The sequence below is a fragment of the Chrysochloris asiatica genome, unplaced genomic scaffold, assembly GCF_000296735.1.
Source record: "Chrysochloris asiatica unplaced genomic scaffold, ChrAsi1.0 scaffold00004, whole genome shotgun sequence".
Classification (NCBI taxonomy): Eukaryota; Metazoa; Chordata; class Mammalia; order Afrosoricida; family Chrysochloridae; genus Chrysochloris; species Chrysochloris asiatica.
The window spans coordinates 30,610,949-30,626,302 of record NW_006408522.1 but is presented as its reverse complement, the minus strand read 5'-3'; the positions used below and the strand labels follow the sequence as shown (position 1 = coordinate 30,626,302).

The following is a 15,354-nucleotide window of genomic DNA, read 5'->3' as shown; positions in this document are numbered from 1 at the left end:
TTCGACTCCTACTAGTCGAACCTCACCCGCAGCACTCCCGGCAATGGAAATGGAGAGAGAGCTAGGTCCGGACGTTCTGTCAACAAAAAACGCGCGCCCATTCTTTCCATAAGGTCCTTCCCAACCCCCACTCCTTTCTTAACACTGTCACGGACCAGGCTGTGACCGGACTAACCGGGTTCGTGGTACTTCCCAGTCTCCTACTCTAAGTGGTTCTCAGCCTTGTCGGATCTACTGCACCTCCCTCTAGCCCACGCCGCCACCTCCACCCTGGGCCCTGACAGGGACAGAGATGGAGAGGATGTAGCATCGCACTACTCCATGTCCAACCCCTCTGCCGCCATCCCTCCGACCCCTCCTTCTCCACACCCCGTGCCCAATATCCCCACGGGTGACTCCACAGCAAACCTAACGTTGCAGTGCGGGATCCAGCAGGGCGTGGGAGCGGAGAGATCTCCCAGGGAACTCCGGGAAGGCGGTATTCTCCGACTCTTAGAAGCTCTCGGGACAGTTACCTAGCTTTTACGCTAGGCCTGGACCGTGGCTGATGACCGACCCTCTCGGTCCTAGAGCGCAGACCAACAGTGTGGAGAGCATTTGAGGAGAGTTCCCCCCTCCCCCCGGTCCCTCTACCGCCCCCCCACCTCTACTCAACAAGTCAGTAGAGGCAACTGGCCACCCACGTGGCCGCATTAGCCCACCGCTCGGCATAGGCAGGACGACTCTCTGCACCTGAGTCCTAGGACCCGTGCTTTCTCACCTTGCGCTCCCTGTGTCCCTTGGAACACGTTGGCGGGTCCTTGGCGCGCCGGCTCCTATCCCGCCCCACCCTGCCGGGCCCCGCCCCGCCTCGCCTCTGCCGGGCCCCGCCGTCCTTCTTCACCCCCCGGATCCCGCCCGCCCCTGCGCAGAGCTGGCCTGGGGAGCCGCACAGGAGCCGGCGTCGAGAGCTCCGCTGGGAGCCCGGCGGAAGCTTATCCGCAGCCTGGAGCTCCGGGGAATCGCGGCCGCAGGTCAGATCTGGGAGGGCTTCTGCGGACTGTGGGAGGGCAACATTCTCCCCATCCAGCGAGCCCCAGTTACGCCACGTTTCCGAGGGAAGGGGAATTCTAGTCCTTAGCGCCTCCTATCTTAGCTTAAGGCCAAAATGGGTGGGCTCTGTTAGGGCCTACCGTCCATCCCACCAAGGTTCGGGCAGATCGGGCTCTTTTGGACCCGAGGCTGCTGGATGGCCTACCTTTTTTGGGGGGCCTCCTCCTGAAACTAGCATATCTTTCTAGCTAAGCTACTTTGGGCCTTTAGGGTTCAGTCCTACCCTCACCCTTCCATGGGAACCAAGTTGGTATCACTATAGCCTTGACTCATCTTCCCCCACCCCAGAGTCACCACTCTAGGACCTTGGGCTGGGAAAGTGGTCATGTGAGGCAAGATCCAGGCAAGCTTCTGTTCTCTCACTGGTTCTGCTACTGCCTGGGGCCTCACTACCTGCCCTGGATTGTGCACCCCTGCTGTTGTATAAATCTTTAAGGGCTACTCACTCACAAGGAGTGGTTATTAAGCACACCACTTTCCTCTTCAGGTTATCCCTACAGCCTGACCTGAGAGCCCACCCACCACATGTCTTTAGGGGTTGAGGGTTACACTGGTGTCTGGGGCCCAGGATCCTGAAGACATAGTAGGGGTGAGGACTGAAGGAGTAAGACATCCTGGATCAAGAAAGGACCACTATGACAGTTCCAACCATCCAGGATCCAGAATATAGCTCTTCAAAGTCCTCTTCATTGTCCCAGGACTCACACACATACAGAGACCAGCAGCTGGACAGGCTCTGTGGCGTGAAGCAGAGGAACACTAGCTTTCTGAGTTATGACAGGACCTGGGTTTCTTCATTTGTTTGATGGGAGATGGAGAGGAGGATGAGATTATCCCTGAGGTGCCCTTCTCTGTGATTAGAAAACCCATCCAGAGCCCTGAGGGTTTGGCTGGAGACGAGGCTTTGTGAGCTCTCACCATCCTCCCCATCCCCATCCCACCCCCACTCCACCATCTCTAGGTTGCCTTTAGGAGGTCTTCACTGGCCTGTTGCTCAGAAGTCCCAGCCTGAATCTCTTGCTACCTTTGCCTCCCTATTGTCCTAGGGTAGTTTGCTGGTCTACGGAGAGAGAACAGGAGCTGCACATTCTGGGTCCACCCAGAGGAGCCAGGCTCTGGCCCACTCTATATCATATTTGCATAACACCTGTCACTTTTCTTGATTGAATTCCAATTCATTCTCACATTGATTCTGACAACCACTCTTGGAGGTAGGCAGTGCAAGCATGTTTACTCCTGTTGTCAGAAGAGGAAGACATGATCCAAATGGAATATGTGACTTACCAAGAATCAAGGTCTGTCCAAGAAACACACTCTGTAGGAGCTAGGTCAAAGCAAGGTTTTCTAATTCATCTTAGAAGGCAAATTCCACGAAGACAGAGATTTCTGTTTTTTTTTGCTCATTGCTTAATTTCAAGTAGCGTAGTGGTTACAAATTGGGCTGTGAACTGCAAGATCAGCAGTTCGAGACTACCAGTTGCTCTGTGGGAGAAAGATGACGCTTTCTGCTCCTGTAAAGATTTACAGCCTCGGAAACCCTGTATAGGGTCGCTATGAGTACAGGGTCACTTGTACAGGAACCGACTCTACTGCACCCCACATAATAAGTAGCTGCTCATTAAGTATTTGTTGAATAAATTAAAGAATCATGAGAGAGAGGACATCCTGCTTATTGATTACCTCTGTGGCTTTGGCCCAGTCCCAGGTTTTGATTCATAAGGCCTTGACCTGATTTTTTCTGAACAACTGGGACTCATGTTTTCTGTCCTCTGTCTTTTTCTAGGGTCTCAATTCTGGGGTCTTCTAACACTGGTACCCTTTAATCATTTTATCATGGCCTGTCGACTGACTCTGGCATGGACCCTTCTGGTTGGGCCATGGATTTCCATGGGTGAGTACATATTAAGAAAGAAACATGACTGGAACAAAAGGAACCCAACATCCTCTGAGCAGCTCCAAAGACAAGAGATGTGTCCCATTAATCTGTGTCCCTTTTAGTATCAGTGCTAGTTGTTAGTGTTAGGTACCTTCAAGTCATTTCTGACTCATAGCTACTCTGTGTATAACAGAGCGAAAAACTGCCCCATCCTGCTCCATCCTCACAATTGTCTCAAATGCTTAAACCTATTGCTGTTCTGTCCCTAGTCCTACCTTAGATAATACAATGCCCGGCACATGGTAGGTACTCACTTCAAGCCTGTTGAATGGATAGATAAATAATACAATTAAAAATTTCCCTACATGCAAAGAATTAAGGAGCCTTCTTATTTTATTCCACTATCTTCTCTATTTTTCCAGAAAGTAAGGACCCCCTGATCCAAAATAGGAAAGGCTGAACAGATAAACAAGGCAACAAAGCATCTTGGAGTGTGATTGGACCCAAAGTTAATGGGAAGTCACTGGCATACTCCAATTCCTGAATTCTTAGCTGAGTTCTTTGCTTAAACATCAAAGCCTGAGTCATTTTCTCTCCCTGGTGACTTTGTGGGTTAGGTGTTGGACAGCTAACCACAAGGTCTGACCACAAGGTCCGAAGGAAAAACATGAGGCTGTCTGTCTGCTCCCAGTAAGACTCACAGTCTTGAAAATCCTATGTAGGGTTGAGAGTTGCCTTGATGTGTTGGAATTGTTGGAATTGACTTGATGGCTTTTTAACCAATGACTTGGTTTTTTAGTTTTGGACCTTCAGATGACTGTATATGTGTGGGGTGGGGTGGGGGAAGGTTAGCTCTAAGATCTTGTTATTGGTCTGAGTGGAAAAGAGAGGAATGGGTCTCTCTTTAGCTGGTAAAAACCCTTTCCTTTCTTCTGCTCTCTGAGGTGAGCAGAGGGAGTCTCAGCCCTGTACCCTCCCAGTTTAGAGGAAGGAATCTGGCTAGTTATCAACTCTGCTGACCGGAAGCCCCACCCCCTTGATTCTGAATCCTTCTCTCTGCCCCCATTGCCTAAGCTCTTCACCCAACAGCTGAGTGCTTTCTACATGACCCTACATTTTGGAGAGCACAGTGGGGTCAAGAAGAATTTCATGGGGGCATGATGTCCCAAAGAGACAAGGCGTGACATCACCCATATGGCTAGCTCAGTCCCTGACCCCACCCAGGAAACTGGGAAAAAGACCAGTGTAGCAACAGGCCCCAAAACTTCAGCCCTGTGAGCCCACACCCTTGCCCTGGGCTCTGCTTGGGCAGAGAGGGCCAGGCCCCTCCCCATACTGCCCCTGCCTAGGGATGGATTACAGAATGACTTGTCCCTGTCTGGTGTGGATAGGGTTCTTGCCCTGTATGGTGTCACAGGGTTGGGAATAATTTGGGAGCTGAGGTGTGAGGGGAGTGGGTGGCTCCTGTATCCTGTTCCCCATTGCCTCTGCTCCTTCAGCCCACTCTTCTTCTCTAAGGCTATTTGTCTGCAAGCAGACACCAGGCTCCTTCCTACTACATCTCCTTGGCTTAGCAGCTTAGACAGGGCCTCACCTTGTCCAGCTTCCCTCCCTCTGCATCTTCCTCCCACTCACCCCCACCCCACATCTGTGCTGGTGCTCACTCTCTTTCACTCCATATCCTATGGGCCATCTGCCCACCTGCCCTTTCACACACTGATTTGCCCAGCTGCCCACTTCCCTCTCTTCTCACCCAGGGTCTCAGAACTCCATTTCATGGGAGGTGCAGCGATTCGATGGATGGTACAACAACCTCATGGAGCACAGATGGGGCAGCAAAGGTACGTGAGAAACAAGTAGAGACAAAGCCCAACGTCAGGGTGGGTAGTCAACACTGAGGGGCAAGGACTGGTAGGTTCCAGCAAAGGCCCATCCATTTCCAAGATTCTAGGGTCTGTGGTATCGAGAGAAGCTTGGGAGAGAGGAGGTCAGGGGAGCCTCCTGAAGATTCATCCTTGTACTATCCCTCCCACCAGGCTCTAGGTTACAGCGCCTGGTTCCAGCCAGCTATGCAGATGGTGTGTACCAACCCCTGGGAGAACCTCACCTTCCCAACCCCCGAGACGTCAGCAACACTGCCATGAGGGGCCCTGCCGGACAGGCCTCACTACAAAACCGCACAGTGTTGGGGATCTTCTTTGGTGAGGCTTAACCTCTAGAGGAGAGAGGTCAATGGGTTAAGCTGGACACTTATAGTCTGAGAGTGAAGAAGAGAAGAGATAGTGGGGCTGAGAAATGGCAGGTGAGAGAGGAAAGGGGAAGCCATGTGGTATGGTTTGCGTGGGGAGCAGTGGGAGAGAGGTTCCAGGCTGAGGTGAAGTCTAGGTGGGAGAGGTAAAAGTCTGCCCCACAATAAGCAAGATGAGGGGTGAAAGAAGGCTATGGGGGCATCATGGAATGTTGGGCTAGTTGGTGGCACTAGAGGCAGGAGCATGGAAATAATCTGGTAGGGACTCTCTTCAGACCCTGTTCTCCTTTTCCCCTGTGACATCTAGGTCTGGCTCACAGTAGGGTTCTGATACAAACAAAGGACTGAGGGGTCTTTCTAGAGTAACTCCAGTGGCTAAAGGTCATCACTAGCCCAGTAGGGATGTTGTCTCCTGCTGGCCTTCCAGGAAGTCCATATTTGCTTCCCTATGTCCAATATTCCACTAAGGCTATCAGGCCTCTGGGCATGTTGGAACGAGTGCTGCCCTCTACTTTCCTGGGCACACTCATTGAACACTCCCAGTTACCCAGAAGAAGGTCAATCTGGCAATGACAACAGCTTGGACCAGAGTGTAGCTACAGACCAGTCCAGGCAGAGGCAAAGTACTAAGAAGGGTGGGGGAGGAAGGTCAAGACTTGAACTTGCCCATAATGGCTTCTGAGTTTTTTTACTTAGAGGGGAGTGGCCCATAGCGTCCTCTCTTCCCATTGTGGGCAGGCTACCACGTGCTCTCTGACCTGGTGAGTGTGGAGCGGCCCGGTTGCCCCGCCGAATTCCTCAACATCCGCATCCCGCCTGGAGATCCAGTGTTCGATCCCGACCACCGCGGGGACGTGGTGCTGCCCTTCCAAAGGAGCCATTGGGATCCCGAGACCGGACAGAGTCCCAGCAACCCCCGAGACCTGGTGAGGCTAGGCAGGAAGCGGGGTGAGGGTTACACGGGAGGCAGGTGGGGCCCAGGTCGGTTGGGGAGAGGCGGCCCCTCACCTGCGACAACGCCTGACCCTCCCTCCCCGTTCCGATGACCACCCTCACCTTCTCGCTTCCCGCAGACCAACGAGGTGACCGGCTGGCTGGACGGCAGCGCCATCTATGGCTCCTCACACTCATGGAGCGACGCCCTGAGGAGCTTCTCCGGGGGGCAACTGGCATCGGGGCCCGACCCCGCCTTCCCCCGGGACGCCCAGGACCCGCTGTTCATGTGGATCGCACCGGACCCCGCCACCGGGCAGCGTGGGACCAAGGGGCTGTACGGTGAGGTCAAGGGGATAGAGCGGGGCGGGGCGGGGCTCGAGGGCTCGTGGAAGGGCGGATCGGGGTCAGAGAGTTGGGGTCTGTGAGGTTGGGAGCCCCTTGGTCAGGCCATCGCCCATCTCCTCCCTGTTCCCCACGTTGATGCAGCCTTTGGTGCGGAGCGGGGGAATCGCGATCCCTTCCTGCAGGCGCTGGGACTACTGTGGTTCCGCTACCACAACCTGTGCGCACAGAAGCTGGCCCGCGAGCACCCGCACTGGGGGGACGAGGAGCTGTTTCAGCACGCGCGCAAGAGGGTCATCGCCACCTACCAGGTCGGCCTCACAGCCCTACCCACGGCGCTCCCATGTCCTGCCCACGGAGAGTCGTCCTCACAGTCATCCTTGGACACTCTATTCCAAGATGATACCCTAACATCTAGGAAAAGCCCCTAAAAATTGAAAGGAGGCAAAAAGCTCTATTTATAGGCAAGAAGTTGCTTGCGATTATTATTTAGCCCTGACTTCTATCAAGGGCCCATCCAGAGTCGCACCTTGGTGGCAGGCCTCAACCCAGCTCCTATTTGAGTAGCCTCGGCCTGGCACTCATCTCCCAACGCAAACCTTCCCTGGACTCAGGTTGCCTCCTCCTCCGCTCCTTACTCCACCGCACCCCACCCCCCACACACACCCCGTTTTCCCAAATGAGCCTCCCTTCTTCCTGCCCCTCAGAACATTGCTCTGTACGAGTGGCTGCCCAGTTTCCTGCAGAAAATGGCCCCAGAGTACGCAGGTGAGAGGATGGGAAGAGAGAATGGGAGTTTGGGGGATAGTATAGGAGTAGCTTGGACTTGTTTACGGACTAAGTTCTGTCTTCTGTCGTCTCCCCTTTCCTCCAGGGTACCGGCCATTTCAGGACCCCAGCATCTCCCCGGAGTTCCTAGCAGCCTCTGAGCAGTTCCTTTCTACCATGGTGCCCCCTGGCGTCTACATGAGGTGAGGGAGGGGCTCAAATGTGTGCGCTGGTTCAATGACAGGTGAAATATCTGCTCTTAGAGCCCTTCAGGACCAGCCTGAAGTGTCCATTTTCCCAGGAAGGGTAGCAGCTAAAAAGTAGATACACTGTGGTTTCTAACCATATCATGTATATATGCATTCTCCTGTAGCTGGTTACATTTTAATCCCCTGATTAAAGGATGTGGCACTGTAGGATAAGCACTGGACTGCTAACCACAAGGTCGGTGGTTCAAACCCACCAGCCACTCCTCGGGAACCCTACACAGAACCCCTATGAGTCGGTGAGTCGGAACTGACTCAATGGCACTTAACAACAACCACAACTGGGCCTCAAGAAACCCAGGTGGTGCAATGATTAAAGTATTCAGCTGCTAACTGAAAGGTTGGCTGATCGAACCCACTAACTGCTCCTTGGGAGAAAGATGTGGCAGCCTGCTCCTGTAAAGATTTATAGCGTTAGAAACCCTACTTCTGACTGTGAGTCAGAATCTGCTTGACAGCAGAGGGTTTGGTTTTTGTTTGGGTTAATTGTGGCTCAGAGAGCCAACTGAGTCTAAACATCATCTCTTAACACTCAATTGGGGACATTTTTAACTATAAGTACAGGGCCTGGGATTTAAAAGTTTGGGGAGGGGGAAATTATAAGAATGTGTGAAAGCTGAAGAAAAATATTGAAAGAACTTTAAAAATACATATTTAATCAAATGCTTATGAAACAAAGCATGTCAGCTTCTTTATTTGTTAGCATTTTTATTATATTTCAAAATAATTCATAAGCTAGATTATCTTGCTCTGGGATATCTGGTATGCCTAGTGATGCTTAAGAAATCATTGACAACTGAATGATCCATAGACAAGTAATTTTAAAGGAAGAAAATGAACATTTCCTTGAAAAATTTTAAATACACATGAATATAAAATTACATATATAAATATTTATTATCAGTGCCAGGTACAGTTTTGGAGTCCTAGTGTGGTGCTTTAGGATAAGCATTGGACTGCTAACCACAAGGTCAGTGATTCAAGCCCACCAACCACTCCTTGGAAACCCTATACAGGGTTGCTATGAGTTGGAATGGACTCAACAACAAAAACACATTTTTAGATGTTTTCTGTAATGTGAGGGGAGAGGACCTTCCAAAAGTGAAAATTTCATGACCTACCAAAGTTTTGGAGTTCTGGTGTGGCGCTGTGGGTTAATACGCCAGACTGCAAAGCCGTTTGAACTGCAAGGTTGGCAGTTCAAGCTGCTCCTCGGAAACCCTATACAGGGTCACTATGGGTTGGAACCGACTCGACGGCACATAACAACAACGACAACCAAAATTTACCAGTGGGCTGACCACACATCACCTCTTGGGGCAGCAGCCTCGGGCTCCTGGCCCTACAACATTGGACACCTGACATTGGGAACCCATGGTCTCAGTCTTCCCCTGATCCCTGCATTTCAGAAATGCCAGTTGCCATTTCCAAGGCATCATCAATCGGAACTCAAGTGTCTCAAGAGCTCTCCGAGTCTGCAACAGTTACTGGAGCCGAGAGGTCAGACTGGGGCATATATGTGGGTGGGTATATGTGTGTGTCTGTATCTGAGCTAGAATGAGCTGAAATGGAGGAGACAGCTCTGGAAGATCTCAACCATTTCCCCTACTAATGTCCAAGATACAAAGTAAAAAATCAGAGCTATGTGAGAGTCCAATGGAGCCTGTCCAGGTGTGGTTCTACATTCATTCCTGCCTCCTAGATTCTTCCCTTCATAACTCTGGGACCCCTGTAGTCCTCAGAGTATCCTTCCTAGTCATCCCAGCCCCTCAAGGAAACTTCCCAATTAGACAGACCTAGGACAGAGTGTGGGTGTGTGAGAGAGATTACCAGGTAGAGTTTGCCCATCCAAACAAGGCCAGTGTAAGTGAAGAACCTTGACCATTAATTTAAAACCAAATTATTTAGTGTAGTGTGTTCACAAGATATATGAGGGAGAGGGAGTACAGGGAGAAGAGATAAGCATAGAATCCTGAAACTGAGCAGTAAAGATCTTAACGTCCTTTTAGTCTGATTTCCTTTTTTAAAAAGAAACTGAGATTCAGAGGAATTTGTGACTTGACCCTTAAAGTAACACAGCTGATTAGTGACATAGTACCAAGACCTAGATCTTCTATTGCCCTGCCAAACACACTGTTACGTGTCCTAAGATAGAAGAAGTAAGATGTGGGGGTCCTTTGTTCTTGTAGAAACTTGTCTCCTTGCTGCATGACCTTTGGATAGGGACATCACTTACCCTGAATGGGGAATCAGATTGCAGAGGGGGATGGCCCATCAATCTGGGAGCAAACAGCAGACCTGGGTGGGCCCAGGGACAGGGATAGTAAGATGGAGGAAGCCAGGTTGCCTGATCTGTGGCCCCATCTGCTACATCCCTTTTTCTCTTCTCTCCCGCAAAGCACCCAAACCTACAAAGTGCTGAAGATGTGAATGCACTGCTTCTGGGCATGGCCTCACAGATCGCTGAGCGAGAGGACCACGTGGTGGTTGAGGACTTGCAAGGTGAAACAGGCTGTCACTGTAGGTTGTGGCCCTCTGAACTTTGGGAGGAGGTTTGGCTAGAGCCCAGCCAGGGCAGATGTCCAGGGCTCAGAGTTTGCACTGTATTTGCCACTGAGACAGCTTCTGACCCCTGACTCTGACTCTGGTCCCCCTGGGACAGGCTGGAGCCCAGGACCTGGTCTGGAATCCTCTGTGGTGCCTTGAGTTCTCTCACACTCTCTGGTGTGTCTCATCCACAGATTTCTGGCCTGGACCACTGAAGTTTTCCCGCACAGACTACCTAGCCACCTCTCTGCAGAGGGGACGGGATCTGGGCCTGCCCTCTTATACCAAAGCCAGGGCAACACTGGGCCTACCTCCCATTACCCTCTGGAGGGACATCAACCCTGCACTCTCCCGGAGTGATGGCACTGTGAGGAGGGGTCTGGACCTAAAGGGCAGGGTGGGAGGACCAGGACCCACTGGCCCAAGACTTGGGAGATGGGCAGTGAAACAAGTACCTGGCAAGGCTCACCAAGGTCACTTTCTCCAACAATGCACCCAGGGTGGAGTTTCTCAGACCAGGAGAATTTGGCTCTGGACTCCGTGTGCTCAGATTCAGCAGACATTCATTAAGCATATGTTTATTTACACTAGACACTTAATAGGCATTATCTTGTTTACTCTTTCCAACAACACCTTGAGTATAGAAGGTCCTTGACTTTGAAATAAGCTGTACTTTCATACAGTGACATTCCAGTGGCCTTTGGGGAATCAGCTGTCACACCCTGAGCTGCCACCCTTGGATGCTAGCCAACAGATCAGCTGAGGCTACCTTACTATCTTACCAAAGCAGTGTTTGTGCTGTTGTGTGCCTGTTACTATGTCTTACTCTTACTGTTTTATAGAATTGTTGTGAAATGGGGAATTGAACAAGATACAAAAGTGCATAGGGTTAAAAAATTATCAAATCATTGCAAAAGTAGAACCCACTAGGCATACCAAGAATAGCAAATCTTTAGCTTCAACTGGACCTCATTGAAGTTAATCTGGTGAAGTGCTTCTTAAATCATGAAGTAAAGAACTAAAGTAAAGATCAGATAGAAAATGCTGAGACGACATTGTTGAACACGATCTCTAGAGGACAATGTATAGTTGGAAATTTTATTTTACTTAGTTCTAAAGAATACAAGGCATGAGTCCTGGTGTGGCATGGGTTAATGCACTGGACTGCAAAATCGGTTTGAACCACAAGACCGACCTTTCAAGCTCACCAGCCACTCTCAGAAACCCTTACAGGGTTGCTCTGGGTTGGAACCAGTAATGGTTATAACGTCATTCTACCATTCAACTTTTTAAATTTCTAATTTTTCTCTTTCAGCTTTCACACTTTTTCAATAATAGATTATGTACAAAAGTAGGGGTCTGGCTGCCTGTTTTATTCCAACTTAACAAAATATGCAGCTGAATCTTTGAGAGGCTTCCCATAAATGAGTTAATTTATGTAAAGCACTCAGAGTGGTGCCTGAGGCATGATGGGTAGTGGATATGTGGAAGTTAGTTATTGTCATTATTCTAATCCTTGGGAGCTACTCTTTGGTTCCAAGGCTGGTACCCTGTCCCTTCACTCACTTCTGTCCCTTTGTAGTCTCAGGTGCTGGAGGCCACAGCTGCCCTGTACAACCAGGACCTGTCCCGGCTAGAGATGCTCCCTGGAGGGCTCCTGGAGAGCCACGGGGACCCAGGCCCCCTCTTTAGTGCCATTGTTCTAGACCAGTTTGTGCGACTGCGGGATGGTGACCGCTACTGGTTTGAGAACACAAGGAACGGGTAAGGCTTGCCTGAGCCTCCACCTCAGATTCCACCTCAGCCTGGGCCACAGATACGGGTTCTTGATTCCCAGTTTCCCTTGCGACCTCCTCTCTAGTCTCTTTCTTCATCTGGGTTCCTGGGCCTAATATCGCCTCCCCTCTCCTCACCCCCAGTCTGTTCTCTAAGGAAGAGATTGCAGAAATCAGAAACACTACCCTACGGGACGTTCTAGTGGCCATCACCAGTATGAACCCCAGCGCCGTGCAGTCGAACGTCTTTGTCTGGCATGAGGGTGAGTGGCTGGGGTTGGCTGGAGGAGCGCTGGGCCTGGAGCCTACTACCTCTTCAGCTGTGGCCTCAGCTCAGTGTGGCTGGACTGTAGCCTCCACAGGGGAAGTGAGCCATGATTCTGCCCTTGGAAATTCTGATTCTGGGCTCGAGGGCTGTGGGCTCCAGCAGTGTCGGTTCCCCTCTGCACAATCCCAGGAAATACCAGAAGCAGTGGCCCTGTTACCTCCAGATCTGCTGGGTCACAGAGGTGCCCGAGGGCAGGACTGAGACTTAGAGAGAACTGGTGAGGTGACTCATGTTTGGGCTGGCATGGGGCTGGAGGTAGGTGTAACACTAGGAGAGCCAAGTTCAGTGATGATTTCTTGTTGCCACAGCAGTGATGAGGGGAGGGCTGTGTGTGGATGGGTGAGGGAGACACAGAGATTAATGTTCAGTTTTGACCCGACTGCCGCTTGTTAACCAAGAAGGCAAACGCTACATTCTTCATACAATGGCAAGAGTGAGAAGCCCCTTGCCCTCTGCTACCCAGAGCCTATCCTTTGATTCTGCCACCCTCACCTGCTCAGTGATCTTGTGCCAGAGCCTGTGGCCTCAGCATCCCCAAGATCCTGGATTCCTCTGCTTCCTTAGGAGATCCTTGCCCACAGCCAAGACAGCTCAGCACCGAGGGCCTGCCAGCCTGTGCTCCCCATGTCATTCGTGACTATTTTGAAGGCAGCGGCTTTGGCTTTGGAGTCACCATTGGGACCCTCTGCTGCTTCCCATTGGGTAAAAGTGATGAGCACAGGGTGGGATTGGGTGATTGGGGGGTTCCATCGATGACAACAAATTACAGAGTACTGTCCCTCTGGGCAGAAATGTCAGACAAGGAGGGGACACACGAAGTTTCTGGGTTACAGAGAAGTCATCTCTGGGAAGAGCTGCCTCCCCGGGGCCTAGCTTGTTCAGAGCCATGAGGAGCCCACTGTCCAGTGTCTGTAGGATTCTGAACCTGGAGGTTTGTCTGAGACAAACTCCTGCTTCAGAACCAGGACTGAGGCAAAGTCTGTGGGGCGAGGGCTTGGGACATAGTTTTGGGCAAGGCTGTGTGTGGGTTGATGAGCAGCCTAACGAGGTGAGTCCCGTGTTTGGTACAAGGACTCTGGACTTCGTCTCTGGCTGGGACAGGTCCTGAGTGATGGAAGCAGGGGAGGCTGGGCAGGCATCTTAGATGCTATCCAAAAGTCTTTGTGGGATTCTGGGGGCTTCACAATGTGAGGCAAATGAGGGGACAGACCCAGGAGGTAGGAGAGTAGGGGGGTCGGGGTCTTGCTAAGAAAAAGAGCTGGGAAAAGAACCTCTCCCATCTCCCCAGACCTTTGCCTTTCCCTAAGCATCCTACTGCACTCACTCCCAGTCAGTCTGCTCAGCGCCTGGATTGTTGCCCGACTCCGGAGGAGAAGTTTCAAGAGGCTCCAGGGTCAGGACCGCCAGAGCATCATGTCTGAGAAACTCATAGGGGGTGTGGAAGGTAAGCCTTAGGCTGATAGTGGGAAGAACCCCCACCTCCAGCCCAGCAGCCTAGGGAAAAGGCTTCCTTTTTCTGGAACTCTTGGGGTGGGTGGGAAATACTAGAGTGCCATTAGATAGAAGTTTCACCTGGAGTCTCCTAGAGTCTACAGCTCCTCCCAGTGGTCCCAAAGAAAGAGAATGTGATAGATACATGGAAAAGAGGTCCCATGGCCCTGCCTACATGTAGAGGGTTTCTATGACTTCCAGATCCTGAGAACCACTGTTTTGTGGCACCAGATGCTGGAATTTCATACACCAGAAGTAATAAATGAAGATCTAGAATCAGACTGACTTGTGATTGGAATCATAGACTGACCACTATGATTTATAGGGCATAAAGCAGAGTTTTAAATATATACTGGTGTGGTGCTGTAGGATAAGCACTGGACTGCTAATCACAAGGTTGGTGATTCAAAACCACTAGGTGCTCCTTGGAAACATGTGAGTTTCCTATGTTGTTGCTGTTAGGTGCCATTGAGTCAGTGCTGACTTGTAGCGACCTTATGCACAGCAGAATGAAACACTGCTGATCCTGGGCCAACCTCACTATTGTTGCCATGCTTGTGCCCACTGATGCTGCCACTTGGCCAATCCATCTCGCTGGGGTTTTCCTCATTTTCTCTGACCCTCCACCTTACCAAACATGATATCTTTCTCCAGTGACTGGTCCCTCTTGACAATATGTCCGAAATATGAGAGACGAAGTTTGGCTGTCTTGGCCTCCAAGGAGCACTCTGGCTGCACTTCTTCCAACACAGATCTGTTGGTTCTATGGGCAGCCCATGGCACTTTCAATATTTTCCTCCAACATCATAACTCAAAAGCATCAATTCTTCTATGGTCTTCCTCATTTACTGTCCAACTTTCACATGCATATGAGGTTATTGAAAATACCAGGGCTTGGATCAGGTGCACCTTAATCCTCAAGCTGACATCTTTGCTTTTCAACACTTTAAAAAGGTCTTGTGCAGCAGATTTGCCTAATGCAATACGTCATTTGATTTCTTGACTGCTGCTTCCATGAGTGTTGATAGTTGATCCAAGAGGAACGAAGTCCTTGACAACTTCAATCTTTTCTCCATTGGTAAGAATGTTGTTTACTGGCCCAGTGGTGAGGATTTTTGTTTTCTTTACATTGAGATGCAATCCTTACCGATCTTCATCAGTAAATGTTTGAAGTCCTCTTCACTTTCAGCAAGCAAGGTTGTATCATCTGCATATCACAGGTTGTTAATGAGTCTTCCACCAATCCTGATGCCACATTTTTGTTCATAGAACCCAGCTTCTCGGATAATGTGCTCAGCATACAGGTTGAATAAGTTTGGTGATAGAATACAACCCTGTCAGACACCTGTTAATTTTAAACCGTCCAGTGTTCCCGTGTTCTGAGTTTTCTACACAGGGTCAAAATCAACTTGGTGACACTTAAAAACAACAACCTAAACCTAGAAAGTCTTGGCATGGTGCTTCTATGCATTGGACTACTAATCACAAGGTTGACAGTTCAAATCCCCCAGCTGCTCCTCAGAAACTCTGTACAGGGTCGCTATGAGTTGGCACTAACTTGATGGCACTTAGCAACAACAATAACAAGCATCTAAACCTAATATTTCTTATCTGTAAAATAATAATAGTACCTACTGTACAGGTTTCTGAAGATTAAATGAGACAGTCATACAAAGCACTTCGTG

General features: G+C 50.4%; 1 protein-coding gene across 1 annotated transcript in view; it reads left to right on the top strand.

The window, feature by feature from the left end:
* Positions 1-2,925: 2,925 nt before the first annotated feature.
* DUOX1 (dual oxidase 1) overlaps positions 2,926-15,354 on the top strand; it is a 34,498-nt gene continuing 22,069 nt past the window's right edge. The window contains exons 1-15 of the mRNA XM_006831695.1: positions 2,926-2,983; positions 4,726-4,809; positions 5,005-5,169; positions 5,955-6,142; positions 6,290-6,491; positions 6,639-6,805; positions 7,202-7,262; positions 7,369-7,465; positions 8,938-9,028; positions 9,928-10,030; positions 10,270-10,442; positions 11,664-11,839; positions 11,995-12,113; positions 12,743-12,880; positions 13,509-13,622. Coding sequence (XP_006831758.1) covers positions 2,926-2,983; positions 4,726-4,809; positions 5,005-5,169; positions 5,955-6,142; positions 6,290-6,491; positions 6,639-6,805; positions 7,202-7,262; positions 7,369-7,465; positions 8,938-9,028; positions 9,928-10,030; positions 10,270-10,442; positions 11,664-11,839; positions 11,995-12,113; positions 12,743-12,880; positions 13,509-13,622 — 1,936 coding nt within the window. The remainder of the gene's footprint in view (positions 2,984-4,725; positions 4,810-5,004; positions 5,170-5,954; positions 6,143-6,289; positions 6,492-6,638; positions 6,806-7,201; positions 7,263-7,368; positions 7,466-8,937; positions 9,029-9,927; positions 10,031-10,269; positions 10,443-11,663; positions 11,840-11,994; positions 12,114-12,742; positions 12,881-13,508; positions 13,623-15,354) is intronic.